Here is a 22508-nt window from a genome sequence, read left to right on the forward strand (position 1 = left end):
TCAAATTGGTTGAGAAGTACCTTTGAGATTGATATCATAATAACTTGGAATAAGCTTGATGCCAAGGAATACAAGAATTTGGAGCAATACAATAAGAAGTTTTGGGATGCGTTGTTGCCCATCACTTCGTATAGCCCTATGTCCCTTCATAAGTAAGTGGAAAAATATGTTTGTGGGTTACCAAAGGAATTAGGGATTTTCACATAAAATCCACCATGTCTAGTATGACCCAGCTAGTAAAGACTTGCTACAGGCGATGCGTGTTGCATGGAATGGATTTAGGCTTCCGAGAGAGAGGGGAGAAGCTTTTAAAAAAAGTTGTTTAAGATTGAGAGAAGGGGCAAGGATGAAAATCAGCTTGAAAAGAGACCAAAATAGCAAAGAAAGGGCTAGAAATTATTGGCATAGCATAGGAATTGATAGCTACAAATAAATGCTTCCTTTGTGAACAAGAGGGTCATATTGCAAAGGATTGTCCCAGTAGCCAACAAGTTGGAAATTTAGAAAATCAAGGAGATTCTAAGGAAAAGGAGTTGTCACAAGGACGTGAAATTTTGAGATGCTTTGGTCTTGCTGATAGCATTTGATTAGGTTACTAATCTAATGTGCAAGATTGTTTAGCATATGTGATATACATGGCAATTATTTCATGGAAAGAGACCAAGGATCCCAAGGATGCGGTGGGTGTCAAAGGAAAAAGTTGTGATAAGTTATGCCAGCTGGGCTTTGGTGGTCAATTGGTGCCAATTTGGACCCTAGGATAGTTGTTTGGCCACTAGGTGTTAGTAGTGACACTAGGGACTAGGCATATCAAATGGTTCAAAAGAGTAGGAGAAACTGAGGCCATCATAAACCCTGAATTTTTGTATCCCCATGCACCACTTTCTAGTGTTCAATAAAAAAAAGAACAATAGAGATCAAGGGTTGTTGACCATCGCACATGGCTTGCAATGATGGTCAACAGAGAGCAACCATATGGGTCTCAACATCCAAAATAGCCTTGCCACAAATGTTTTTTGGAGTACAAATATGGCTCCATGAAATCTAAAAAATATCAGCATGCACAGAATCACCAATATGCCATAACATTCAACCCTATTCTGATTGGGAGAAGCCTACTGATGCTTAACCAATACCTATCCAAGAGAACTCAAAACTAGTGGGAGCAAATGCCATAGATGGGATCAATAATTCACAACTACCACCCAAATATGAGAGGCTTGTTGAAGCATAGCTTGAAATTCTTTGAAAGGCCTCAGTGGCACCACATGCACCAACTGACCATCCAAGAACAAAGGTGGCCTTAGTAAAATCCATGCTATTGCGTGTGGCATGTAGAACAAAATCTTGAAGAAACCCTTGGACTGTCAAAAGTATTTTCCACTAGAATTTGTTCCTCATTACCACCACCCAAGGCAACTGTGCTTATATATGTCCAATCATGGAGATCAACCTGTGAAATAGAAAATAGCGGCCCTCTCATCAAAGGCATCTATTAGTTGCACCACCAAATCCACACCTAAAACTGCCTCTATATTACCCCTTTAGGTAAAGAAGTTGTGTTTGCCAAATTGGCATAAACATAGTCTTGCATAATAACACTCGTATCAAATAACATATGGACAAAAGCCACATGTCCTTTCTATGATTGGGAATGGACAGCAGCATGTGTATTTGAATCACCCATTTGAAGCTCCTCATGCATCAACTTTCCATTCTTATCAACGTCATTTGCTTCATTCTTAAAATGTCGTGTTTGAGGACCCTCATGTTGGCAATCATCGTTCCTATCCATATCTCAACACAAGCGTTGCTCAACAAAGTCTAAGTTGATTCCATCTTTCTATGATTGGGAATGGACAGCTACATGTGTATCTAAATCACCCGTTTGAAGCTCCTACTACATCAACTTTTCATGCTTATCAATGTCTTTTACTTCATTCTTAGAATGTTGTGCTTGAGGACCCTCATCTTGGCAATCATCGTTCCTATCCATATCGCAACACAAGCATTGCTCAACAAAGTCTAAGTTGCTTCCATCCTTAGCCACCATCTCCATAGTTTGAACCTTGCACTTATGAACTGAACATCAACATTAAGGACATGCCATGATAAACCTTGAATCTTTGTATTACCCTACCTAAGGCCATGATCTTAAAGAAAAAAACCAACAATAACTATCCAGGGTTGTTGCTTGGCACACATCGATAGCAAATCTCTTTCTTGAATTGGCAAAGGATCCTCAGTTTGTTCGATTTTTGAATGCTTTGAAGAAGGGAAGCAAGGGCAAGAAGAAGAAGTCATCTTCTACACCTTTGGAACAGCAAGGTGCACCAAAGATAGTGTCAAAGTTTTCACTTGAAGATTGTGAAGAAGTCAATGAAGAGAAATAGTTGGTACCTATGGAGCAACGTGTGTAAATGCAAGGCTATCATGGTCGTGTCAATCCAATGGAATGTGGATAGCTAGGCATGCATGCTATAATGGGGTAGCTAGGATAGTTTGGTGGTAGCATGATTGTTCATGCAATGGTCAAATAGGGACTGCATATGGCAATGTATGGCACAAATCCCTATGGTATGCAGCCTATGCATGGTGTGCAATGCTCAATGTGTTTGGGTATGGCTGAAAATGTGCAAAACCATAGTAGCAAAGAAATACATCTCTTTGAGTTTGAAACTTATGAAACGTTTCTTGAAGTAAGAAACGTCTCTGATAGTAAAAAAACACGGGTTTTTTTTTTTCAATTGAGTTGCAATCCAAAAATAAGGTTTTTTTTGACAAAAACTATTGGACACAGGGTTGTCAAGTACGAAAGGTATGATACTGTATGGTACAATAAAATACGGTACTAATTGGTACCTTATGATTTTATAAGGTACGATACAATATTAGTACGAAAAAAAAAACTTGATTATTTCGGATTATAGATAATAGAACAAATGTTTAGAGCTAAAATAGCAATGTTACTTGAGTTAATAGGATGACTACATGAGGGTAACAAGGTAAAACCTCATGTACAACATGCACATTGCACTACTAGAAGACAGATGGGAGTATACATATAATACATTATACAACAAAGCAAAGTGTAGGGTGGATGGACCAAGAGGCTCTTCATTCTTTTATATGTGTGTGTGTGTGTGTGTGTGTGTGTGTGTGTGAGAGAGAGAGAGAGAGAGAGAGAGAGAGAGAGAGAGGAGGGGGGGGATGCTCTTGGAATTGCATACTCATCTTAAAAGTTGGGAGAGAGAGTGAGTGAGAGAGACTTGAAATTATGATAATAAACGTAAAGCTTAGGAGTAAAAAGATTTTGTGTGGCCTAGTCTTCATAGACCAAAAATAGCATTTTTTTTGTACGAATTGGTACGGATATGTACCGTATCATACGATATGAACTGTATGGAACAAACTAGTTTGTACATAGTACGAACGCAACTATGATTGGACAATAATAAACATGCTGATGATGATGAGTAATGACTCATGAGGGCTCAAGATTTTGGATGAGAGATTGACTTTTTTGGGATCTCATTTAGTTATTTAACTCTATCAATCTAGTATCTATTCTTCTCTTGAGAGTTGATTATTATATAACTTTAATCTCGTTCATGAGTTATCTATGATATATTATGATTCATTCTAGATTTTGACATTTTGTCAATTTATTTTGGAATGAGAATCATGATGTTACAACTTGACTCATGCCATATTGTACATATGCTATTTACATGTTTATTTCAATTTTCTTTGTGTGATATATATGAATTATAATATTTGAGTTCTAAACGATAATATAGCTTGTCCAAAGACTTACTTTGACATAAGTAACAAGTCAATAATGGATCATGGATATGTAACATATTATTCTCAATTGACTCTCATGTATTATCACTCAAGCTCAATTGGCATTTCTTGTTAAGAGAGAGTTCCAAAGAGATTTAGAACCTTTTTTACTAGTTAAAACCTATAAAAAAATCCCTAAATAAAAACCTGTGTTTCTTATTTTACCTCCTCTTGAAAGAAACAAATGAAACAAGTTTTTGACATTTCGTTTCTAAACATTTCTAATGTTTTTGGCTGCTACATGCAAATCCCTACGTATGGCAGCACTGGCTTGATGCATGGGGCACAAAGTAGCATGTTTGGTAATGCATCTGCACCCTTGAATGTTTATAGGGCTCAAGGAATAAGTGTTGATCATGCAAATTCTCTATTTGGTGTTGGTTCCAATGTAAATTCAGCAAATGCATCCTTTTTGCAGCAACCACTGTATGTCAACTTTACATCCAAAGGGCCAATAAAAGACTATGATGAGGGTGGAAAAGCAGCGAAGTTTGAGTGTTTTAGTGATGCATAAGATAGACTGAAATCTTTGACTTCGATTCAACAGTTTGATACAGCTTATTCAAGAAAAAACTTCACCGAATCCTCAAAGATACCCACTTTCTTGAAAGGGAATGCATTGCAAGGATGGTCTATGCTCTTGATGCAAGGAAGAGTATCGTCAACATGGGTACAATTCAAGCAAATGTTTGTGTCGAATTGGTTGATTTTTATTTTTGAGATGGACATCATGATAGCGTGGAATAAGCTTGATACAAAGGAATGCAAGAATTTAGAGCAAGAAGTTTTGGGATACATTGCTACACGTTACTTTTTATCATTAGGTACCCCTTTATGAGTAAGTAAAAAAGTGTGCATATGGGCTACCCAAAGGAATCAGGGATTTTTGTGTAAGATCCATTGTATCTAGCATGTCTCATCTCATAGAGATTACTGCTATAGTCGATGCCTTGCTGTATGATGGAGAGGATTGGAGCTTTCTAGAGAGTGGGGAGAAACTAAATAGAAAGTTGTCAAAGGCTCAAAAAAGTGGTAGATTTGAAAATTAGCTTGAAAAGAGATCAAAATAGCAAAGGAAGGGTTGAAAATCATTGGTAGAGCGCATAGAATTGATGTTTGCAAATGAATGCTTCATTTGTAACCAGGAGAGTCACATTGCTAAGGATGGTCCCAATAGGTAGCAAGCTAAAAAATCAAAAAATCAGCAAGATCCTAAGGAAAAGAAGCCTAAAACATTCGTGGAATTGGTGTCCAATGTTGTTAGTGATCAGCTCAATGATGATGCCATTGAGTTATGTAGAGCATGGGACAAAATTAGGGATCAATATACATTGATATTCTTTGATAATGGTACACGAGCTAACTTCATTTTTGTAGATACGGCAACCCGTCTAAGTATTATAGAGGATGAGATGGGACCTGTGGGAGAATTTGGAATGGCATACAGGGGCTGTGCAAAGCCTGTCACAATGCTCAACTGAGAGCTTTAGTTGCACATTCAAGGATTTGTGGATAGGGAAGAGTTCTTCATTGCTCCACTTAAGGGTTTTGATGTCTTGCTTGGTATGCCATGGTGCTGTCATATACATGTAGTGATTGATTCTCATGCAAAAGATATCACCATTCAACATAAGGAAAAGACTCTCACACTTGATGTAAAGTTAAAAGGGGAATCTGTCCTTTTTGTATTGGTTACTACAATTTCAAAAGTAATAAGAAATAACATTTTAGTGTACTCGCATTCTACTAAGGATAAGGTTGATAATGAAAATATCAGGAACATGCCAAAATTAGAGAAGGATGGCATTTTATTTTTGAAAATGTATGTTGATTGCTTTTGCCAGTTACTTTTATGGCAGCTGCCGCTTGAAAGGCCTGAAGATCATGGCATAGATCTTATCCCTGGAAGTAGCTCGCCTAATAAGCTACCTTGTAGCATCAATATAGTCTAGTAGGAGATTATGAGCCAAGTGAATGAGCTATTAGAATAAGGGCTAATTTAGCCTAGCTCATCTTCTTTTTATTCTCCAATGCCTTTAGTGCAAGAAAATGATGGTTCATGGCATATATGCATTGACTATCATGCTTTGAATAAAAGCACAACAAAGAATCGGTTTCCAATCCCTTGAATCAATGATGTTATGGATAGGTTGCAAGGGGCAATCATATTTAGCTATATAGATTTGAAAAGTGGATATCGTTAGATACGCATTCAACGGGAGGATGTGACTAAGATAGCTTTCATGACATCTTTTGGGTTGTATGAGTTTCTTGTCATGCCTTTTGGACTTACGAATGCTCTTGCCACTTTTAATTGGAGGATTGATTGCATCTTCTTTGATGAGATGATTGTCTATTCAAAGAATGATGCAAAGCAAAGAAATATCCACGAATGATCCTTCTTCCATTCCAACATCAAAATGCAATTGGGAGCTTGGTGATTGAAAAAATAGTTGACAATGCTGAATATTGTCGTAGGAGAATGAGGACAGATGCACTTGACACATGCATGGCCTTGTTTCATCAAAATCCAGCATACCAGGTTACCATTTGTAACTACCATACTATGCAGCACATGCCTATAAGATCTGTGGATAGGTGCAGCTCCCAATGGCCTCTGTTGAAAGGGTTTTAATTGCCAGTTGCCAGTTGTGCGTGCCAATCTTGGGAAGAACTTCAGTGCTCATGCTCACCATGATTTTCCAAGCTGATATAAACTGATTGCAGACTAGCATACTTGGAGGTGAAATAATGATGTGCTAGCTTTTCAACTAATTTTCATCCTTTCTTTGAAAACTGGGAAGCTTATGTGATGTTGATACCTCTGAAATTACACTTTCTGGATATGCCATCTTGTTGCTTACAGTCCATGCTTGTGGGACCATTTGATATCCACTGTTTGCCATTACATCTGCTTCCTGTTTAGACTCCTAACTACAGGTATTTGCCACTCTGTGTGTTGCAGGTGTTTACAAGTCTTGCACTTTTCAATATGCTCATCTCTCCTTTAAATTCTTTTCCGTGGGTTATAAATGGGCTCATTGAGGTGAGGCAATCAGTATGTTTCCAGTTTTCTGTTTTCTATTCTATTATGTTGCATGGCTTTGCTAGAACTCGCTGTTTCGTTAACATCTGAAGTTGACTTTTCATTACAGGCATCTGTTTCCCTCAATAGATTGAGAAAGTTTCTGTCATGTCCTGAGATTGACTCCAGCTGGATAGTTGAAGTGGATGCAGGAAAAATATGTAAGGACTTTCAAGTATCTCTAGAAAATGAAGTGAAGTCAATGTCAGTTGTTATACAAGGTGCAGACTTTGCATGGGCCCATTTTCTGCAAGAAAAACCCAGTCCAGTCTTGAAAAATGTCAGCATATCTATTCCTTGTGGATCTGTCACTCTTGTTTTTGGAGAGGTAATTTCTGGTTTTCTATGTGTTGCACTCATCTCTTCTATATTTATTTCGAGTGAGTTCATTGACTGCATCATGTGTAAAATACTACCATTGTGTCTTAGTAAGATTTTCAAAGGTATCCTACCACTCACCTAAATAATATTACCTGAAGTCAATTTGTCTAAATTTTAAGAAATGGTTCCTTTGTAGGTTGCAGCAGGAAAGTCATCTCTTCTTCAAGCTGTTCTAGGAGAGATGCGCTGTCTTAGAGGAAATTTCTCATGTCAGGGATCCCTTGGATATGTCTCACAGGTAGCCTGGCTACTAAAAAGCTGGAAAACAAACATATTTTTTAGTTGGATCAAGTATTTGTTGTTTTTCCCTAAACAAAGTCGAAAAGCTTCATGTAGATGATATCAAAAGTATGTTGAAACAGAATCCATGGATACAATCTGGGACAATTCGTGAGAATATTCTTCTTGGAAAAATTTATGAGAGAGAACGGTAAGATGTACCCTGTGGATTCACAGTAGATTGGTAAAGTTGGTTTTTGGAGGGTGTAAATTACTTGTATGTTTGCTAATTTATAAGGTTGGACTCTGTTCACAGCTATATCAGTGTATTGGATGCTTGTGCATTGGATGTGGATATCGAAAGGATGGCTGGAAAGGATTTATGTGTAGTTGGGGAACATGGATTCAACCTTTCTGGAGGTCAAAGGGCGCGCTTAGCTCTTGCTAGGTCTCTTTCCTTTCCCCCCACCATCCTTTTTTAAGAAAAAAAGAAAAAGAGGGAAAATAAATCTTTCGGCATGTTTTTATTGTATTGCAAGGGGCGCCAGTTTTGGGGCCAACAGGGTATCCAATGTCCAAGATTAAAGCGGTAAAGTGTGCATTTTCAGTTTACGTGAATTTTGTGCTTGTTGTAATTAGTGCTTAATCAGATTATTTACAACCTTATCCGAGGAGGAAGGCTGGTTTCAGTAGCCTAGGAGAATTTTGTCTTCCACATAAGGGGATAAGACACATGGTCCATGGCAAAGTCTAATAGATCTACAGGTTCTCCCTAGTTTTCCAAACAAGATAGGACAATTGGGCCTAGGATCTTCTCCCAGTTGGACAGATTTTATATAGATGATTGGGCTTGTGATAGAGGGGGTCTAGTTGGGATTGTTCTAGGAACCAATTTATTGGACCACCCACCGGTACAATTAGTTCTTATGGAGGAAGCCAAACGAACTGCTATCGCATTAGAATTCCTGTGTATTTGTATTATGATGATGATTTGAGCGAGGGCATTATGAGGATTTGAAGAGCTGGGTCCTTTTCAGTTGGCAGGGCAGCTAGAGACTTGGATGAGAGTTTACAAGAGGTGAACTCTCTTAAGAAGAAGGCTAGGATGAGGAGAGAACATCTGAGAGAGAGAGAGAGAAGGGGGGGGGGGGGGGGTGGTGACAAAAAATAGATAGGATGCAAGTGGGTGGCCAAGAGGATGCATGCAGCCTAAGCAAAAATAGATGCTATAAAGGAGGTCAAGTGAGAGTATAAGTACCATGTGAGGGCTTTTCTCTTGACATAGGTAGGGAATAGGGTGAACAAAGAGTTCTTTTGCACTACAAGTCCTAGACACTCTAGATAGGGTGTTAGAAGGCGTGGGAGAGGAGATGGATCCATTGCCCAAGGGCCATAGAGGTAGTCCAGGTGCTCATAGATTACTACATTGCCTTGTTGGGCTTGACGATGAGGACTTAAAGCTCGGAGGGGGATAGAGACATTGTGTGGCAATGTACAGGAATAGTGGTCATGGAGAGAACGAGGAGACACTTGATGGCCCAATTCTAAGAGCGATGTTGTTGTTGGCATTACCATTAGGGAAGTGCCTAGCAGATGATGGATTGGACAAGGCATTCTTCTTGAGCTATTGGGATGTGATTAGCATGGGACTTTTAGCAGCATTTTGGAAGATTATTGCATTTGGAGATATGACGAAGAGGCTATCCAAGGGATTGATTCACGTCATTCCAAAAGGCAGTAGACTGATTGAAGATCACTTAGTGGAGGTCAATCATTTTTCTTGGAACAACTTACAAAATCCCAGCTAAAGTGATCAATCTCAGATTCTCTCTCTTGGTGCTAGACCTCATTTACCCTACCTAGACTGGTTTTGTCCAAGAGTATAGTATCATGGACAATATGATCACCTTTTGGGAGTCCGCAGCTATTGCACAATCTAGGGGACAGAAGCAGATTGTTTTGCTTCTCGATTTGGAGAAGGCCTATGTGGTAGAGTTGATTGGAAGAAGCTTGATGGTACTATGCTTAGGATGGTTTTTCCAGAGCAACGGATCAGAGGTGTATCAGCTCTCTACTCATGAACTCACATTCAAGTCCTTATTGGTGGGGCTACAAGTGCGACATTTTAACATTCAGAGGTCAATGAGACAAGGATGCCCCCTTGCACCTCTTCTTTTCTCATTTGTTGCAAAAGGCCATGAGCTCCTTTCTGAGGATAGAGCTATAGGTATCAGAGGCATTAGACTTCTCATCTAAGAGTTTGAGGAGCTAATGGATGTAGAGTTTGCAGATGACACAACTATTTATTTGGATGGGGATAAGGAGAATTTTAGGGCCTTTGTAGCTGGAATGGAGGTCTTTTGTAAAGCTTCAAGAGCTCTTATTAATGCACTTGGGTTTGGGACACTTAAAGCTAGATTGGAAGCTACATGAGAATTTCACTCCTGTCCCTTGCAACAGTTTAGTGAGATACTTAGGTTGCCATATAAGCTATGCAGAGATAGAGACCTCAAGGCTTCAAGGGGGCGAGAGCTATAATGGAGAGCATCAAGGAGGTGTTACCTCTAGAATGGGGGGCTGAAATGAAGACTAGAGATGGATGATAGACTTAGGTGAGAGGAACGAGATCAGCCAAAGTTCTTAGGATGCTTGGGCATACAAGAGGATGTTGCTACAGAGACTTCAGTGGGACCCTGGAGTGTGGGTACAGAGAGATCCAATGCAAGGATGCCTTAAGATCTGCCCTTCTTTGGGTATACCACTAGGCTAGGGAGGACGATACAGATGAGCAGGATCAGACTGGCGCTAGCAGCAGCTCACCATTGGACTGCCCAAGGTATATTATAGCCTTTCCTCTCTGACTTCTGGAGGAGATTGGAGGACAGTAATGGGCCAATAAAGTTTCCACTCTTTCTTTAGTTACTAGCTCACACGAGTTTAGCAATTGGCATATGGCTTGGCTATGGTAGAGACTATGTCCCTTGCGGTAGATGTGGGTAGCAAGAGGAGACACAGAGGCACTGCTTATGAGATTGTCCAAGGGCTCAAGAAGTCTGGAAGAGAGTGCTTAGGATGGTGTTTCATGTCACTGCAGACTCTATGATTGTTACACAGGGGATGGTTGCTTGGGTCACAAACAGAGGCCCAACTTGTGGATATGAGGATGTACAAGGGTGTCATGCCTATCTTGGTTTAAGGCAGCTTGTAAGCAAGGTCCTCAGACAATGTGAACTCGAGGGCATTGTCACAGATGGGATCTCATAGCTAGCATTATTGCTTGGTATATCTGGACAGCCAGATGTAGGCAGGCTATTGATTTTTTGAGCATATCTACCACAGAGACTCTTTTCAGGATCTGGACAAAGATTGTGCACATTTTTTACAAGAGATGGAAGAGAATACAGGGAAATTTGGAGACAGGAAGAGAACTTTCTTTCTCTTCCATGTAGACACTTGAATGGCTATTCATTTTTTGTTTTTGTTTTTTGAGCCGGGTGCCTTGTCAAGCTCAAGCTTTGTAACAGACTTCTCCTTCTCACATATTTTCTGTAGACACTTGAATGGCTATTCATTCAAGCTTTGTAATAGACCTCCGCTTCTTATATATTTTTTAATATGGAAGTCCCTTGCAAGGCTGCTTGTTATTTTGCAATTTGCCTTGTGATACTTTGTTCCAAGGAGTCTGTTTTCTTTTTTCCCCTCTTCTCTAGGGTAAAAAAGAGGAGAGAGGCTTTTCGATGGGACAATGGACTTTTGCACCTTCTTTCACGTAACACCACATATGGTCTAGTATCATAGACCATCATATTGATTGTTCGCTCAACCATTTTTTATGCTGTACTTAGCAGCCCCTTATAGGGCCTCCTTTGTATTAAGTGTTTGGGTTGCTGCTGAGGTGTCATTAATAGAATTTTCTTTTCTTTGCGAAAAAAATGAACATGGCACAAAAGTAATTATGTGTATGGTGATTTGAATAGGGCAGCGTGGGATTTTTTCACCTAACACCACATATGGTTTAGTATCATAGACCATCATATTGGTTGTCTACTTATCCATTTTGAATGATATACTTAGCAGCCCATTACAGGGCTTCTTTGTATTAAAAGTATTTTAACAAGGGGACTTTCCACTGACATGTCATCAATAGAATTTTTTCTTTGGAAAACATGAACATGGCACAAAGTAATCATGTGTTGCCAGGTGATTTGAATAGGGTAACCTGGGATTTTTTCACCTAACACCACATGTGGTCTAGTATCATAGACCATCATATGGTTGTTCACTCAACCATTTTTTATGATGTATTTAGCAGCCCCTTACAGGGCCTTCTTTGTACTAATTATTTTACCTCAAGGGGGTTGTCCACCAAGGTGTCTTTAACAGAAAAAATTTTCTTTGTTTTTTTCAAAAAGAACATAGCACAAAAGTAGTTATGTGCTATAGTGCTAGTAGGGCAACCTAGAATTTTTTCCTGCAAAGAGCCAAAGGCAACTTTTAGTATAGTTCTAGTTGATATCTGTATGCCAATATATGATAGTGAATAATTAATACATCAACACCCCAAATGGGAGCTCATTGCTAGTACCATTGTACAGTATACTTGGATGATCTGCTGCAGAAAAACCATACCATCACCCTTTTGTAGATCCAGAATAATTTTATGCATACCCTTGGAGGTCGATGGGCTAGGTTTAAGGGTAATGCAAAGAGCATACTATAAAGCTGGACATGTCCTGGCCACCCATGACTCTACACATTTTCTTCCACACATTTCCTTACAAGTCTTGACGGAACTTATTGTTGGTTCATGCTGATGTTTGATTCTTGACTTAGGTTTCATCAAATGTTTTCTTCTGGCATATGTTTCCTGTGTTGATTGACACTGCAAGCTTTCATCAAGGAATAGAAAGCTCTGGGTTTCCAAAGAGTCTCCCCTCTCTCCTGTTCTCTTTGTAATGGTCTCCACTCCAAAGAGTCTCCCCTCTTCTGTTCTCTTTGCAACAGTGTCCACTCTTTACAATTTGCAGATCTTTTGCAGAGATTTCTACAAGCAGAGTTTGACCAATCTGACACTACAAGCTGTTGGAATCCCTCGAAATCCCCTCTTTGTGATGGGTTCCCTTTAGCCTCTTTATCTTCCCTAGCTTTCACTTTTATCTCATCTCAGGACTGGTTCCCATATCAAAAATAACATTCATAAGAAACTCATACATGCCATACATGTATGCATGCATGGCAAATGTGCACTTGGAAAAGATGTATCCAGGCCTCTGTTTATTGCTGTAATGTTTTTCCTACATTGCATTCTTTTGTGTGCTATTCATGGTGCTCTTTTATGACATTAAAGGATAATTAAGTGGCAAGGCCATTGTCTGACACCCTTTCTTTGCAGAGCATTATATCAAGACTCGGACATCCTTTTGCTAGACGATCCTCTGAGTTCTTTGGATCCACATGTTTGTGCTTGGATATTGAAACATGCTATCAGAGCTACACTGAAGTCAAATAAGACAATCATACTGGCAACGCACAATGCCCAGGTACCTTCTTTCAGCAGATTTCTGACTTCAGATACTGTTACACGTCTCAATGTACTAGATTTCATTTGTTCAATATTCTAGGTTTTTCTTTTTGAAATTACTCAATCATAGGTTGGATATATTGCACACTTACACAAGAGTAGATTTTTAGGCCACATTTACATTTCTGTTTTCTATAGCTCCACCAATTCATCTTCATTTCAGGCAACATATCAGACATTGAGCCAGGACCATATTTCCAGATTGACATGTACATGTAGATCCTCTCAAGCTACATTTCTGTTTTCTATAGCCCCACAACTACATTTCAGGCAAGTTGTACATTGAGCCAGGACTATATACTCAGGTCACATGTACGTGTAGATTTTCTCAAGCCCAACCTCCATGATTTAGTTACACTCTAGGGAAGGTAGGGTGGTGATAGCCTAACTTTACTGGGCTGGGAACTGAACTGATAATTTATGCATGCTACCAGAACCAAGAGATGTTGGTTTATCAGAGGTCTTGTGATAGCCTCCTGGTGCTGGGGTAACTTTGCAGCCCTGGGCTTGAGAAGAGTGCTGATGGTTTACTCATTCAGCACCTGAACTAAAATGCTGGTTTATTATGGGGTCTTGTCTTTACCATGAAGTCTAATGGGATATATCTACACTACATTCTAGGGTTATGATAATCATTCAGAAGGCCACAAAGTACAAATTTCTGAAGACGCCGGAAGTAATGGAGAGGTTAAGGTTCCATTCTGTTTCCATTAGATACCTGTAAGATGCAAAACCATTTCGAACTGCGTATTTGATATACATTTTATTGCCTGAGTTCCCTGTCATCACTCGAGGGCTTTATACAAGACAGATTACACTTTAACTTTTCCAGCCTTTTTCTGTGAACCTTTGCCAACTCTCTAGGGCTTTGGTGTATTATCGGGAAAAGCCATACGTTGCACATCTTGCACTGTGGATTGGTTTCTAGATTTATGCTTGATGGCCTTTCTGTGCACATTTCTCATTTCTGTTCTGTCAGGCTTTGACAGTGGCAGATATGGTGGTTTTTATGGAAGATGGACTTGTTCAATGGGCAGGAAGCGTGTCTGAGTTCAATAATCACTTTTTGTCCAAAGACACCCAGAATTTTATAAGGGGAAAAGGACTGATTGATCATTATTTGTATGCATCAAAGGATGACCTGTCAACAAACTCAGATCTAAATCCTAGAAAAGAAGATACAGAGTTGTCATTTGGAAAGGAAGAAGTCTCACTTGGATGCCATGAAGGGCCTCCACCGCTTGTGGAAGAGGAGACAAGGGTTCAAGGTGCAGTGCGTGCAGCCGTGTACTGGTGAGTAGAGTACATATCTCATTCTAGGTATTTGCTTTTCTTAGAATCTCCAGTATGACCTATCTTGTTGCTCCTTTATGCAGGATTTATGCATCTTTCATCGGATGTGGTTGGCTAGGAGCAATTTTATTAAGTACCTTCTTTATGCAGATTTCCCGCAATGGTAGCGATTTCTGGTTATCCGTTTGGGTGGATGAAACATCATCAAATACAAATTTCCATTCTACGCACTTCTACCTGGTTAAATTTCCAGCCCCATCCACTTGATTAAGAGGCAAAGAAACAAATTCTGAATGACTAACATAAAAAATAGCAGACACAACCAATTGGAGGAATGGACAATTCAAAAACATAAATTGTTTCTTGTCCAAGAAGAAAATGTGTCTATAAGAATGCTTCAGTGATAATCATTGTGTTAAAAACCAGAGCGCAAATCCAAAAAGATGAAAGACTATAAAATAAGTGTGAAAAGTTAGAAGAAGGATGCTGCACACCACCTAAGCATTCCTAATAGAAGGTGTCCACACAAGAATGAACAATAGTTAGTTATTGTATGTCTTCATGTGTAGGTTTCCTCCTTTCACATGTCTTCATTTATGGAACTCCTACTCTCATGTATGTGTTGTTTCCCTTGTACATTATCCTCGATTCGATTCCCGTTGTCTTGTGCAGTCGAGAGGAGAAAAGTCTTGTAGAGCTTTCAGGATAGGTTTTCTACAGGCACAGTGATTACAGCTAGGTGGCCATCCCGGTCGCCACCCGAGGTGTACATTCCCCATATAACTAACTGCAGGTTAGTAATCTGCAATTATGGAATTTCAAGAAGTCAGCCTTGAAGGTCTGGAATCCATTTGTCAAAGATTCATTGCCTTGGGTTGAGTACTTTCAAAGGTGTTTTCAACACAGCATTCATTACCTTTCTGGCCAGACTGTGACTACAAGTGGAGGGGTAATAGTGCTGCACATTTACATCTATTACTAATCTTGATACATACATTCTGCAAAAACGTGTGGGAATCCATTGATGGTGGTCAAAAATAAATAACAAGGTTAGTGCTTTGCATCAAAAGTACAGTAAAGAGCAAGAGTTTGCAATGGTTTTAGAGGTGGAGTCAAGCTAAGGTCAGCTGAGCGATTTTTGTTTCTCCTGCCCATCACGTCGCGCAAGCTAACCCATCCGCCCCGTCTGATCGTCGTGCCTCGCCGGAACAGCGCCATCGCCAGCGTCACCCCCCCTCTCCATCAACAGGACCATCACCACTCCTCTCGTCATTGCCTGCGCCCCCCCCAACCTTCGCTAGGGCCCCCATCGCCAGCTCCCTGTGCCACCGCCTGTGCCCTCGCGCCACCAGCTGTGCCCGCCCTGCCCCCTCCGCCTGCGCCCGCCCTGCCCCTACAAGTGGAGGGGTAATAGTGCTGCACATTTACATCTATTACTAATCTTGATACATACATTCTGCAAAAACGTGTGGGAATCCATTGATGGTGGTCAAAAATAAATAACAAGGTTAGTGCTTTGCATCAAAAGTACAGTAAAGAGCAAGAGTTTGCAATGGTTTTAGAGGTGGAGTCAAGCTAAGGTCAGCTGAGCGATTTTTGTTTCTCCTGCCCATCACGTCGCGCAAGCTAACCCATCCGCCCCGTCTGATCGTCGTGCCTCGCCGGAACAGCGCCATCGCCAGCGTCACCCCCCCTCTCCATCAACAGGACCATCACCACTCCTCTCGTCATTGCCTGCGCCCCCCCCAACCTTCGCTAGGGCCCCCATCGCCAGCTCCCTGTGCCACCGCCTGTGCCCTCGCGCCACCAGCTGTGCCCGCCCTGCCCCCTCCGCCTGCGCCCGCCCTGCCCCTCCCACCCCCCCCCCCCCCCCCCCCCCCCCCCGCCTATCTTTTCCTCCCCTCCAACCCCCCGCCCCCCGCGTGCTATCCTGCCGGGAGGCCTGGCCCTTTGTCAGACTGTCACACCACTGCCATTGAAAACAGAAATCTCCCCCTTCGCCATCGACACCCCTCCCTCCCCTCCAGTTGCCCCCTCCCCCTGCAGCAACTCCCCATCCAGTAGCACAGCAGCGTGATAGGTAGGTTCTCCCAGAAGGAACGTGCAATGGAAACCTATGGTCAGACGCTAGCGCACTCAGCAAGTGCCCCTCGGTCAAACACCTTGCGCGTAGTCCTCTTTGAGGAGCAGCTCTTAGCCGTCCAAGCTAAAGAGCTGGAGCTAATGGAAACAACGATTTATGGTCAGGTAGTAGGGCATTCCCCAGCCAGGGCCCAGCTTCGGGACTGGCTTCCCTCCACACTGCGCATCGGCACGGCGCAGATTATGGAGGCGGTCCTATTGGGCCAAGGGATCTTCATGGTCCGGCTCAGCTCGGCAAACGCAGCTCGCGAGCTACTCGCCAATTCACCATATGCGTCCACGAAGGGGGTCATATACATGGTCCCTTGGTACAGTGGCTTTACTGTGGAGGCGTTTACACTCCACAATAGGTTTCTTCACCACCCGGTCACCCTTCTTTTCCCGGGCCTGGCGATTGAGTATTGCCAGTTGGTGGAAGACTTTGGACAGCTCTTCGGCACTGTCCTTCCTGTGTCTTTCGCGGATGCAATGACAGCAGCAAGAGTCCCAAAGGTATGGGTAGCAGTGAAAGAGGTCAAGAATATCCCATAGTTCCTAGAGATTGAGGCAGGCAGGCACTCCTTTAGGCAGCAAGTCATTGTAACTGGGCAACCAGGGCAGTGCCTGCGCTGCCATGACTTTGGGCATCAAGCATCAGTTTGTACGCATTTCGGAGCCAAGGCGGCTCTGCCCACAAGTTCGGAGGTGGATTTGACGGTTTCACACAGGTCGAGAGACGACACAAAGGGAGATGGCAAGGGGGGGGTGCAGCCAGCTCCTCAGACCCAACCTCGTCAGCAGGGTGTTGGCAGGCGAGCGACCCCCTATCGGCAGAGCACTCCACAGCGCCCCCCCCCCCCCCCCCCCCCCCCCGTGTCTGCCCCACTCGACAGGACCACAGCCCCCCCACATTCTCCACCCGTGCCACAAACTGCCTCGTTTGAGTTCCCACAGGCCCCTCACCCACCCACCCCCCCCAATCCCATGCCCCCCTTCCCCCCACTGACCTTGGCTCATAGCCCCCCCTTGCCAAGTCCACCACCCCCCCCCCCCCCCCCCCCAACATCCGCCATGCATCTCCAGCCATCCCACCATCCCTCGATCCTCTTTTCCCCCATCACCCCCCTACCGAGCACCCCTCCTGATCCGCACCCAGGTCAGGTGAGCCCCCCCAGACCCACCCCCCCTCCTCCCACAGGAGGTGATGAGCCACACACACCTACCTCCTCCGCGCACCAGCAGTCTTCCCCCTCCCACACAACCACCAGCTTATCCGCCCCTGCCATCCGCCACACCTTCTCGAGACAGGCACAGCTGTTGCCACAAGAGTTCTTCCGCAATGCCCATAGTCCTACCTGCAAGTTGCAGAGCGCGGAGAGTACCCACTACCTCTAGAGGTGGGGATCTTCGTGGTTCATAAGTCAAGGAGGGGCAAGGTCCACCTACTAGCACCACCGGATGGACCAAACTACGCCTTTTTTCTTCAGTCATCTTACTCAGAGGAGTGGACGACTACACAGATTGAGGAGGAGTTGAAGAGTCAGGTGGTAGATCACATCTCCCAGTGGATGGGAGATGAAGGATTAGCGCAGTTTGCACAACAGTGGCCAGGTTGCACAATGGACATTAACTGGTGGGCTGGCGCCGAGGTCCCATACTTGAGCATTATCTTTCGAGCCCCTCCACAGTGGAGAGCTCCGAGGGACGTAATCGAGTGGCCCCTAGTACAGGCGGCCCGCTTCTATCAGTGTACAGAGTCGCGATTTTCAGCATGGCTGATAGATGCATTGATAGTACCACTTGGAGCATCTATCACCCCTATGGTCCGGCCGAGGGCCACCATGGGGGATTGGAGTTCACCATCCAGACCGGCGGCAAAGCGCACTTGCATCCCTCACAGTCTCTCCTCCTCATCTACAGCATCCACACTGAACAGATGCCTGTTCGGTTTCCCCATGAGCTTACATCTTGCATCCTGCAATGTGAATAGTCTCCACTACAGTGGGGTACGTGGCTCCAAGAAGTTGATTGTTCAGCAGGAGTTGTAGCCTGCCCTTGCCGGACGAATCGATATCTTGCTACTGCAGGAACACAAGCTCACTCCCGCCCAGGCTTAGCGGGTTGGGAAGGTACTTCCGGGCAGCTCGCACACTTACTGGGAGCATGCCATAGGTGCCCACAGCAGGAGTGGAGGCGTATGCACCTCTATTGGCCTGAGTCTCACCACTTGTGTATGAGACCACGGGATGATAGTGGTAGGAAGGGTACTATGGATCAGACTGGATATTGGGGACTCGTGTATTGGAGTCCTCAATGTCTATGCCCCTACGGAGGTTAGGCACACAGCAGGTTCTAGGTGGAGATTGCAGCTGGACTCCTAGAGGTGGACTCCTGGATTGTTGGAGGAGACTTCAACAACCTGAAGGCTTTGGAGGACGAGCAAGGCAGAGGAAGAAACTACCAGGGCATGGCTGAGAAGGAGGAGAAGACATGGGAGGTCTTTTTGCTTGCAGTCGGAGCACATAATGCTTGGAAAGACCCTGCCTTCCGCAGGAGGGAGAGGTCGTTGGACTTCTCCTGGGGATACAGGCGGCTAGGTGGAGCCTTGCTGGAGCGGTTGGACAGGTTTTATGTGGGAGAGTGGGGAGGCTCTTGTGGAGGCCAGATTGAGCAGTTGGCAGGCACCACGTTATCCGATCATTCCCCGGTTCTCCTAACACTTGACCCCCCAGCATCCGCCCTAGATACACGATCATGTCGAATCCCTGACTCGATCTATAGGAGGGAGGAGGTGTCGAGACAGATAGAGCAAATTTGGACCAGAGAGTGGGACAAGAGGGACCAGATAGCAGAGAAGGTTGTAGAGGTCCTAGCCGAGTCAAGCAGAATCTACCAAGAGGCAGCCATATATAGGCCAGGCAACAGTGTTGGGAGGAGGAGAGAGCACTCCAACGGGATCTTCCAGCACGCAGAGACTATTGTAGGAGGCACCAGGGGATCCCACCCTCCACACACAAGAGGTGCGCGCGCGTGCAGCCATTGCTGGCCTAGAGGACAGGCGCTTGGAGTTCTCCTTCCACACCTCAGCAGCCTTTTGGGCGCGGAAGGAGGGCACAATGTGTAGGAAATTCTTCCAGGTGCACCAGCCCCACACCTTGGGAGAGCAGATACGCAGCCTTCGGGATCAGTATGGGAGGACCCGTTCTAGCCGAGATGAGGTGATGGAGATTGCCACCGACTACTACACGCGCCTTTTCCAGCAGGAGACAGCTTCAGCTAGAGGACAGAGATGCAGACAGCAGGTATGGGATCACATCCCGTCTCTCGTCACAGAGGAGATGGGACACTCCCTCCTAGGCCCCTTCACAAAGAAGGAACTAGAGGAGGCTTTCCATACACAGGATGGGCAAAAATGCCCGGGGGAGGATGGCCTCTCTAAGGCCTTCTTCACTATCTACTGGGAAGTGGTGAAGGATCCCCTATTGAGGGCTTTCCAGGAGAACTTCACCTCACGACAGATACCAGGGAGTCTCTCGGCAGGCCTTATCAGTCTTCTCCCCAAAGGGGGAGACCGGTTGGAGCTATCCCAGTGGAGACTGATCACCTTACTGTCAGTGGCCTATAAGGCACTAGCAAAGATGATTGGTAGGCGACTACGCCCCGCGCTTCCAGATATCATTCATGACACATAGACAGGCTTTGTCCAGGATAGGAGCATCCTTGACAATGTATTTACCTTCTTTGAGTCGACAGAGTGGGCTCAGCACAGTGGGCAAAAATTGGCAGTGCTACTCTTGGATTTCGAGAAAGCTTATGATAGGGTGGATTGGGATTTCCTAGAGGGCACCATGGTGAAATTGGGATTCCCCCATGCTTGGATTCATGGGGTCTCCGGCCTGTATAGATCGGCCACCAGCACGGTTCTCATAGGCGGAAGGCGAGGAGAGGAGTTTCGGCTGGAGAGATCGGTTTGACAGGGTTGCCCCCTGGCCCCATACTTGTTCCTACTCTTCGCAGCGGCAATGTCTTACTTCCTGAGGTCACGTGTGAGCGGATTACGCGGCCTCCGACTTCCAGTGAGAGAGGAGACTGAGTTGTTAGACTCAGAGTACGCAGATGATACAGGCCTCTATATAGAGGACGATGAGTTGATATTGGAAAGAGTGAGGCTGGCTCTTGGCATTTTCTACTTTGTAGCAGGAGCGAAAATCAACTGGCAAAATTCGGTTGGTTTTCTCTCAGATTCGGACTCCAGCACAGAGCGGGGCGTCCACCTGGCATTTAGATGGGTGAGCAGAGGGCAGACCGTCCGATACCTAGGGTTCCAGGTGGGACTCGACATCACTCCTGCCGAGCAGTTTCTTCCTGTCCTTGATTCTATTTGGAGGAAACTGACCTACTCTCGCCTCTCACTAGCTGGTCGAGCCCTGGTGGTTAACCAGGTCCTCCTAGCGACGGCCTACTACATCACCTCGTGTTGGTGCTTCTCCTCATCGTGGGTAGGGCAGCTTCGCCGCCTAGTGCGGAATTTCCTTTGGTCTGGGTCTGATGGCTCCAGGGACTCCAGGGCCAAGGTGGCATGGGCGACATCGATCAGAGGGAGGGCTTGGGATCATAGACCTAGAGTATTAGAGTATGGCCCTCTTGGGCAAGCTAGTTATCCGCAGTCTCACACCAGGTGGATAGACTTGGAAGGTCTTACTACAGGAGGGCCTTCAGGATTGTAAATCGAGGCTTGGCGGTGAGTGGAGGCCGTCCCTGAGATGGATCTTTACGTCAGCCTAGATCACCCCCCTTAGATCACCTTTTCTTCGCAACCTACTCTGCGTGTGGCAGGGCCTTCGTAAGGCCCTAATCCAAAGCCCCCTAGGTTGCCAGGAGGAAATAGACCGTCAGCCGATGATCTGGAACCTCCAGGTCAAAGATTGGGAAGGGGCACAGATAGGTGAGCGCCCCCACATCCAGTGGGCTGGTTGGGAGGCCAGCCCGGCTCGTTCCATCAGGACATGGCGGGAGGTGTATAGGATGGCGGACGAGGAGGTGCTACAGCGAGTATCAGGTTGCCCGAGAGGAGTGGAGTTGAGGAGAAGAGAGAGAGACACAGCAATACCTCCGGAGTGGCTTTCCCCCCCGGATATGAGAGCCGATAGAGCCCGGGGAGGTATGGGTAGCTAGGTTCTCACCAGCAGGCATCCCCCTTCAGGTGGCAAGTAGAGTGGGTGGCGCCCCATAGGGGACCTTCGCCGTTCAGGAGGGGGGACGTCTGGCCCTTAACAGAGGGCATCAGGATGAGGGGATTGCCACCCTTTCGTAGAGGAGGATTCGGTTGGTGGGTCTTCAGGGGAAGACTTGGCGACTGGACCCCTATGTTTTCTAGAAGGAGCTCAAGGAGTGGCGCCTTTGGATTTGGGAGGGCAGACCACTTGATGAGCTGGAGTGAGATCCAGGAGAGTGGCTATGGCCGGCCTCTGCGGTCACCAAAAAGCCACCCAGGTTCCTAGAGTACACTACCAGGATTGGCAGACATGCACTGATGCAGGAGGATATGGACTAGGTGCCGTCACGCAGCAGGCACTGGGTGGTGCACAGCATCACGGAGCCCTTCCGACGGACCTTTTGGCGCCGCCTATGGGAGAGCTGGAGGCCGAGGAGGGTGTCGTATTTTGGTGGCATATGGAGACTTAGCAGTGGGAAGCTGGCTTGCCCAGATGCAGAAGGAGGGAGGTTGTAAGCACTGCACACAGCAGCCTTTGGAAACCCCAAAGCACTGCCTTTGGTCTTGTGAGGAGGCGCAGCTCGTGTGGAGAGGAGCATGCCGTATCCTTCGACGTATAGTGCCCAGCCTTGGGTGTATCTCATGGAGAGCTTTCTGTTGGCAGGCAGTCAGCCAAGGCCGTCACCTTTTGTATGAGGCCGGGATGCAGGACACGATATTCATGATCGAGGCAAGGCCATGCGCAGTGGTCGGTCTGGAGGCTCTAC

At 44.9% G+C, this 22508-nt stretch overlaps 1 protein-coding gene across 6 annotated transcripts in view; it reads left to right on the forward strand.

Moving 5' to 3' along the window:
• Nucleotides 1-22508, forward strand: part of ABCC13 (multidrug resistance-associated protein 11) — a 257291-nt gene that overhangs the window by 147892 nt on the left and 86891 nt on the right. For 5 of the 6 annotated variants that reach the window (XM_087662983.1, XM_087662980.1, XM_087662982.1 and 2 more), the window contains 8 exons: nt 6812-6892; nt 7002-7259; nt 7449-7550; nt 7675-7742; nt 7848-7979; nt 12924-13071; nt 14092-14405; nt 14489-14645. In XM_087662983.1, coding sequence (XP_087519109.1) covers nt 6812-6892; nt 7002-7259; nt 7449-7550; nt 7675-7742; nt 7848-7979; nt 12924-13071; nt 14092-14405; nt 14489-14645 — 1260 coding nt within the window. The remainder of the gene's footprint in view (nt 1-6811; nt 6893-7001; nt 7260-7448; nt 7551-7674; nt 7743-7847; nt 7980-12923; nt 13072-14091; nt 14406-14488; nt 14646-22508) is intronic. The other variant, XM_087662984.1, reaches the window with a different exon arrangement.

The sequence above is a fragment of the Lygodium microphyllum genome, chromosome 22 (genome assembly GCF_053477565.2).
Source record: "Lygodium microphyllum isolate KBCC chromosome 22, Lygodium_microphyllum_v1.1.10, whole genome shotgun sequence".
Taxonomy (NCBI): domain Eukaryota; kingdom Viridiplantae; phylum Streptophyta; class Polypodiopsida; order Schizaeales; family Lygodiaceae; genus Lygodium; species Lygodium microphyllum.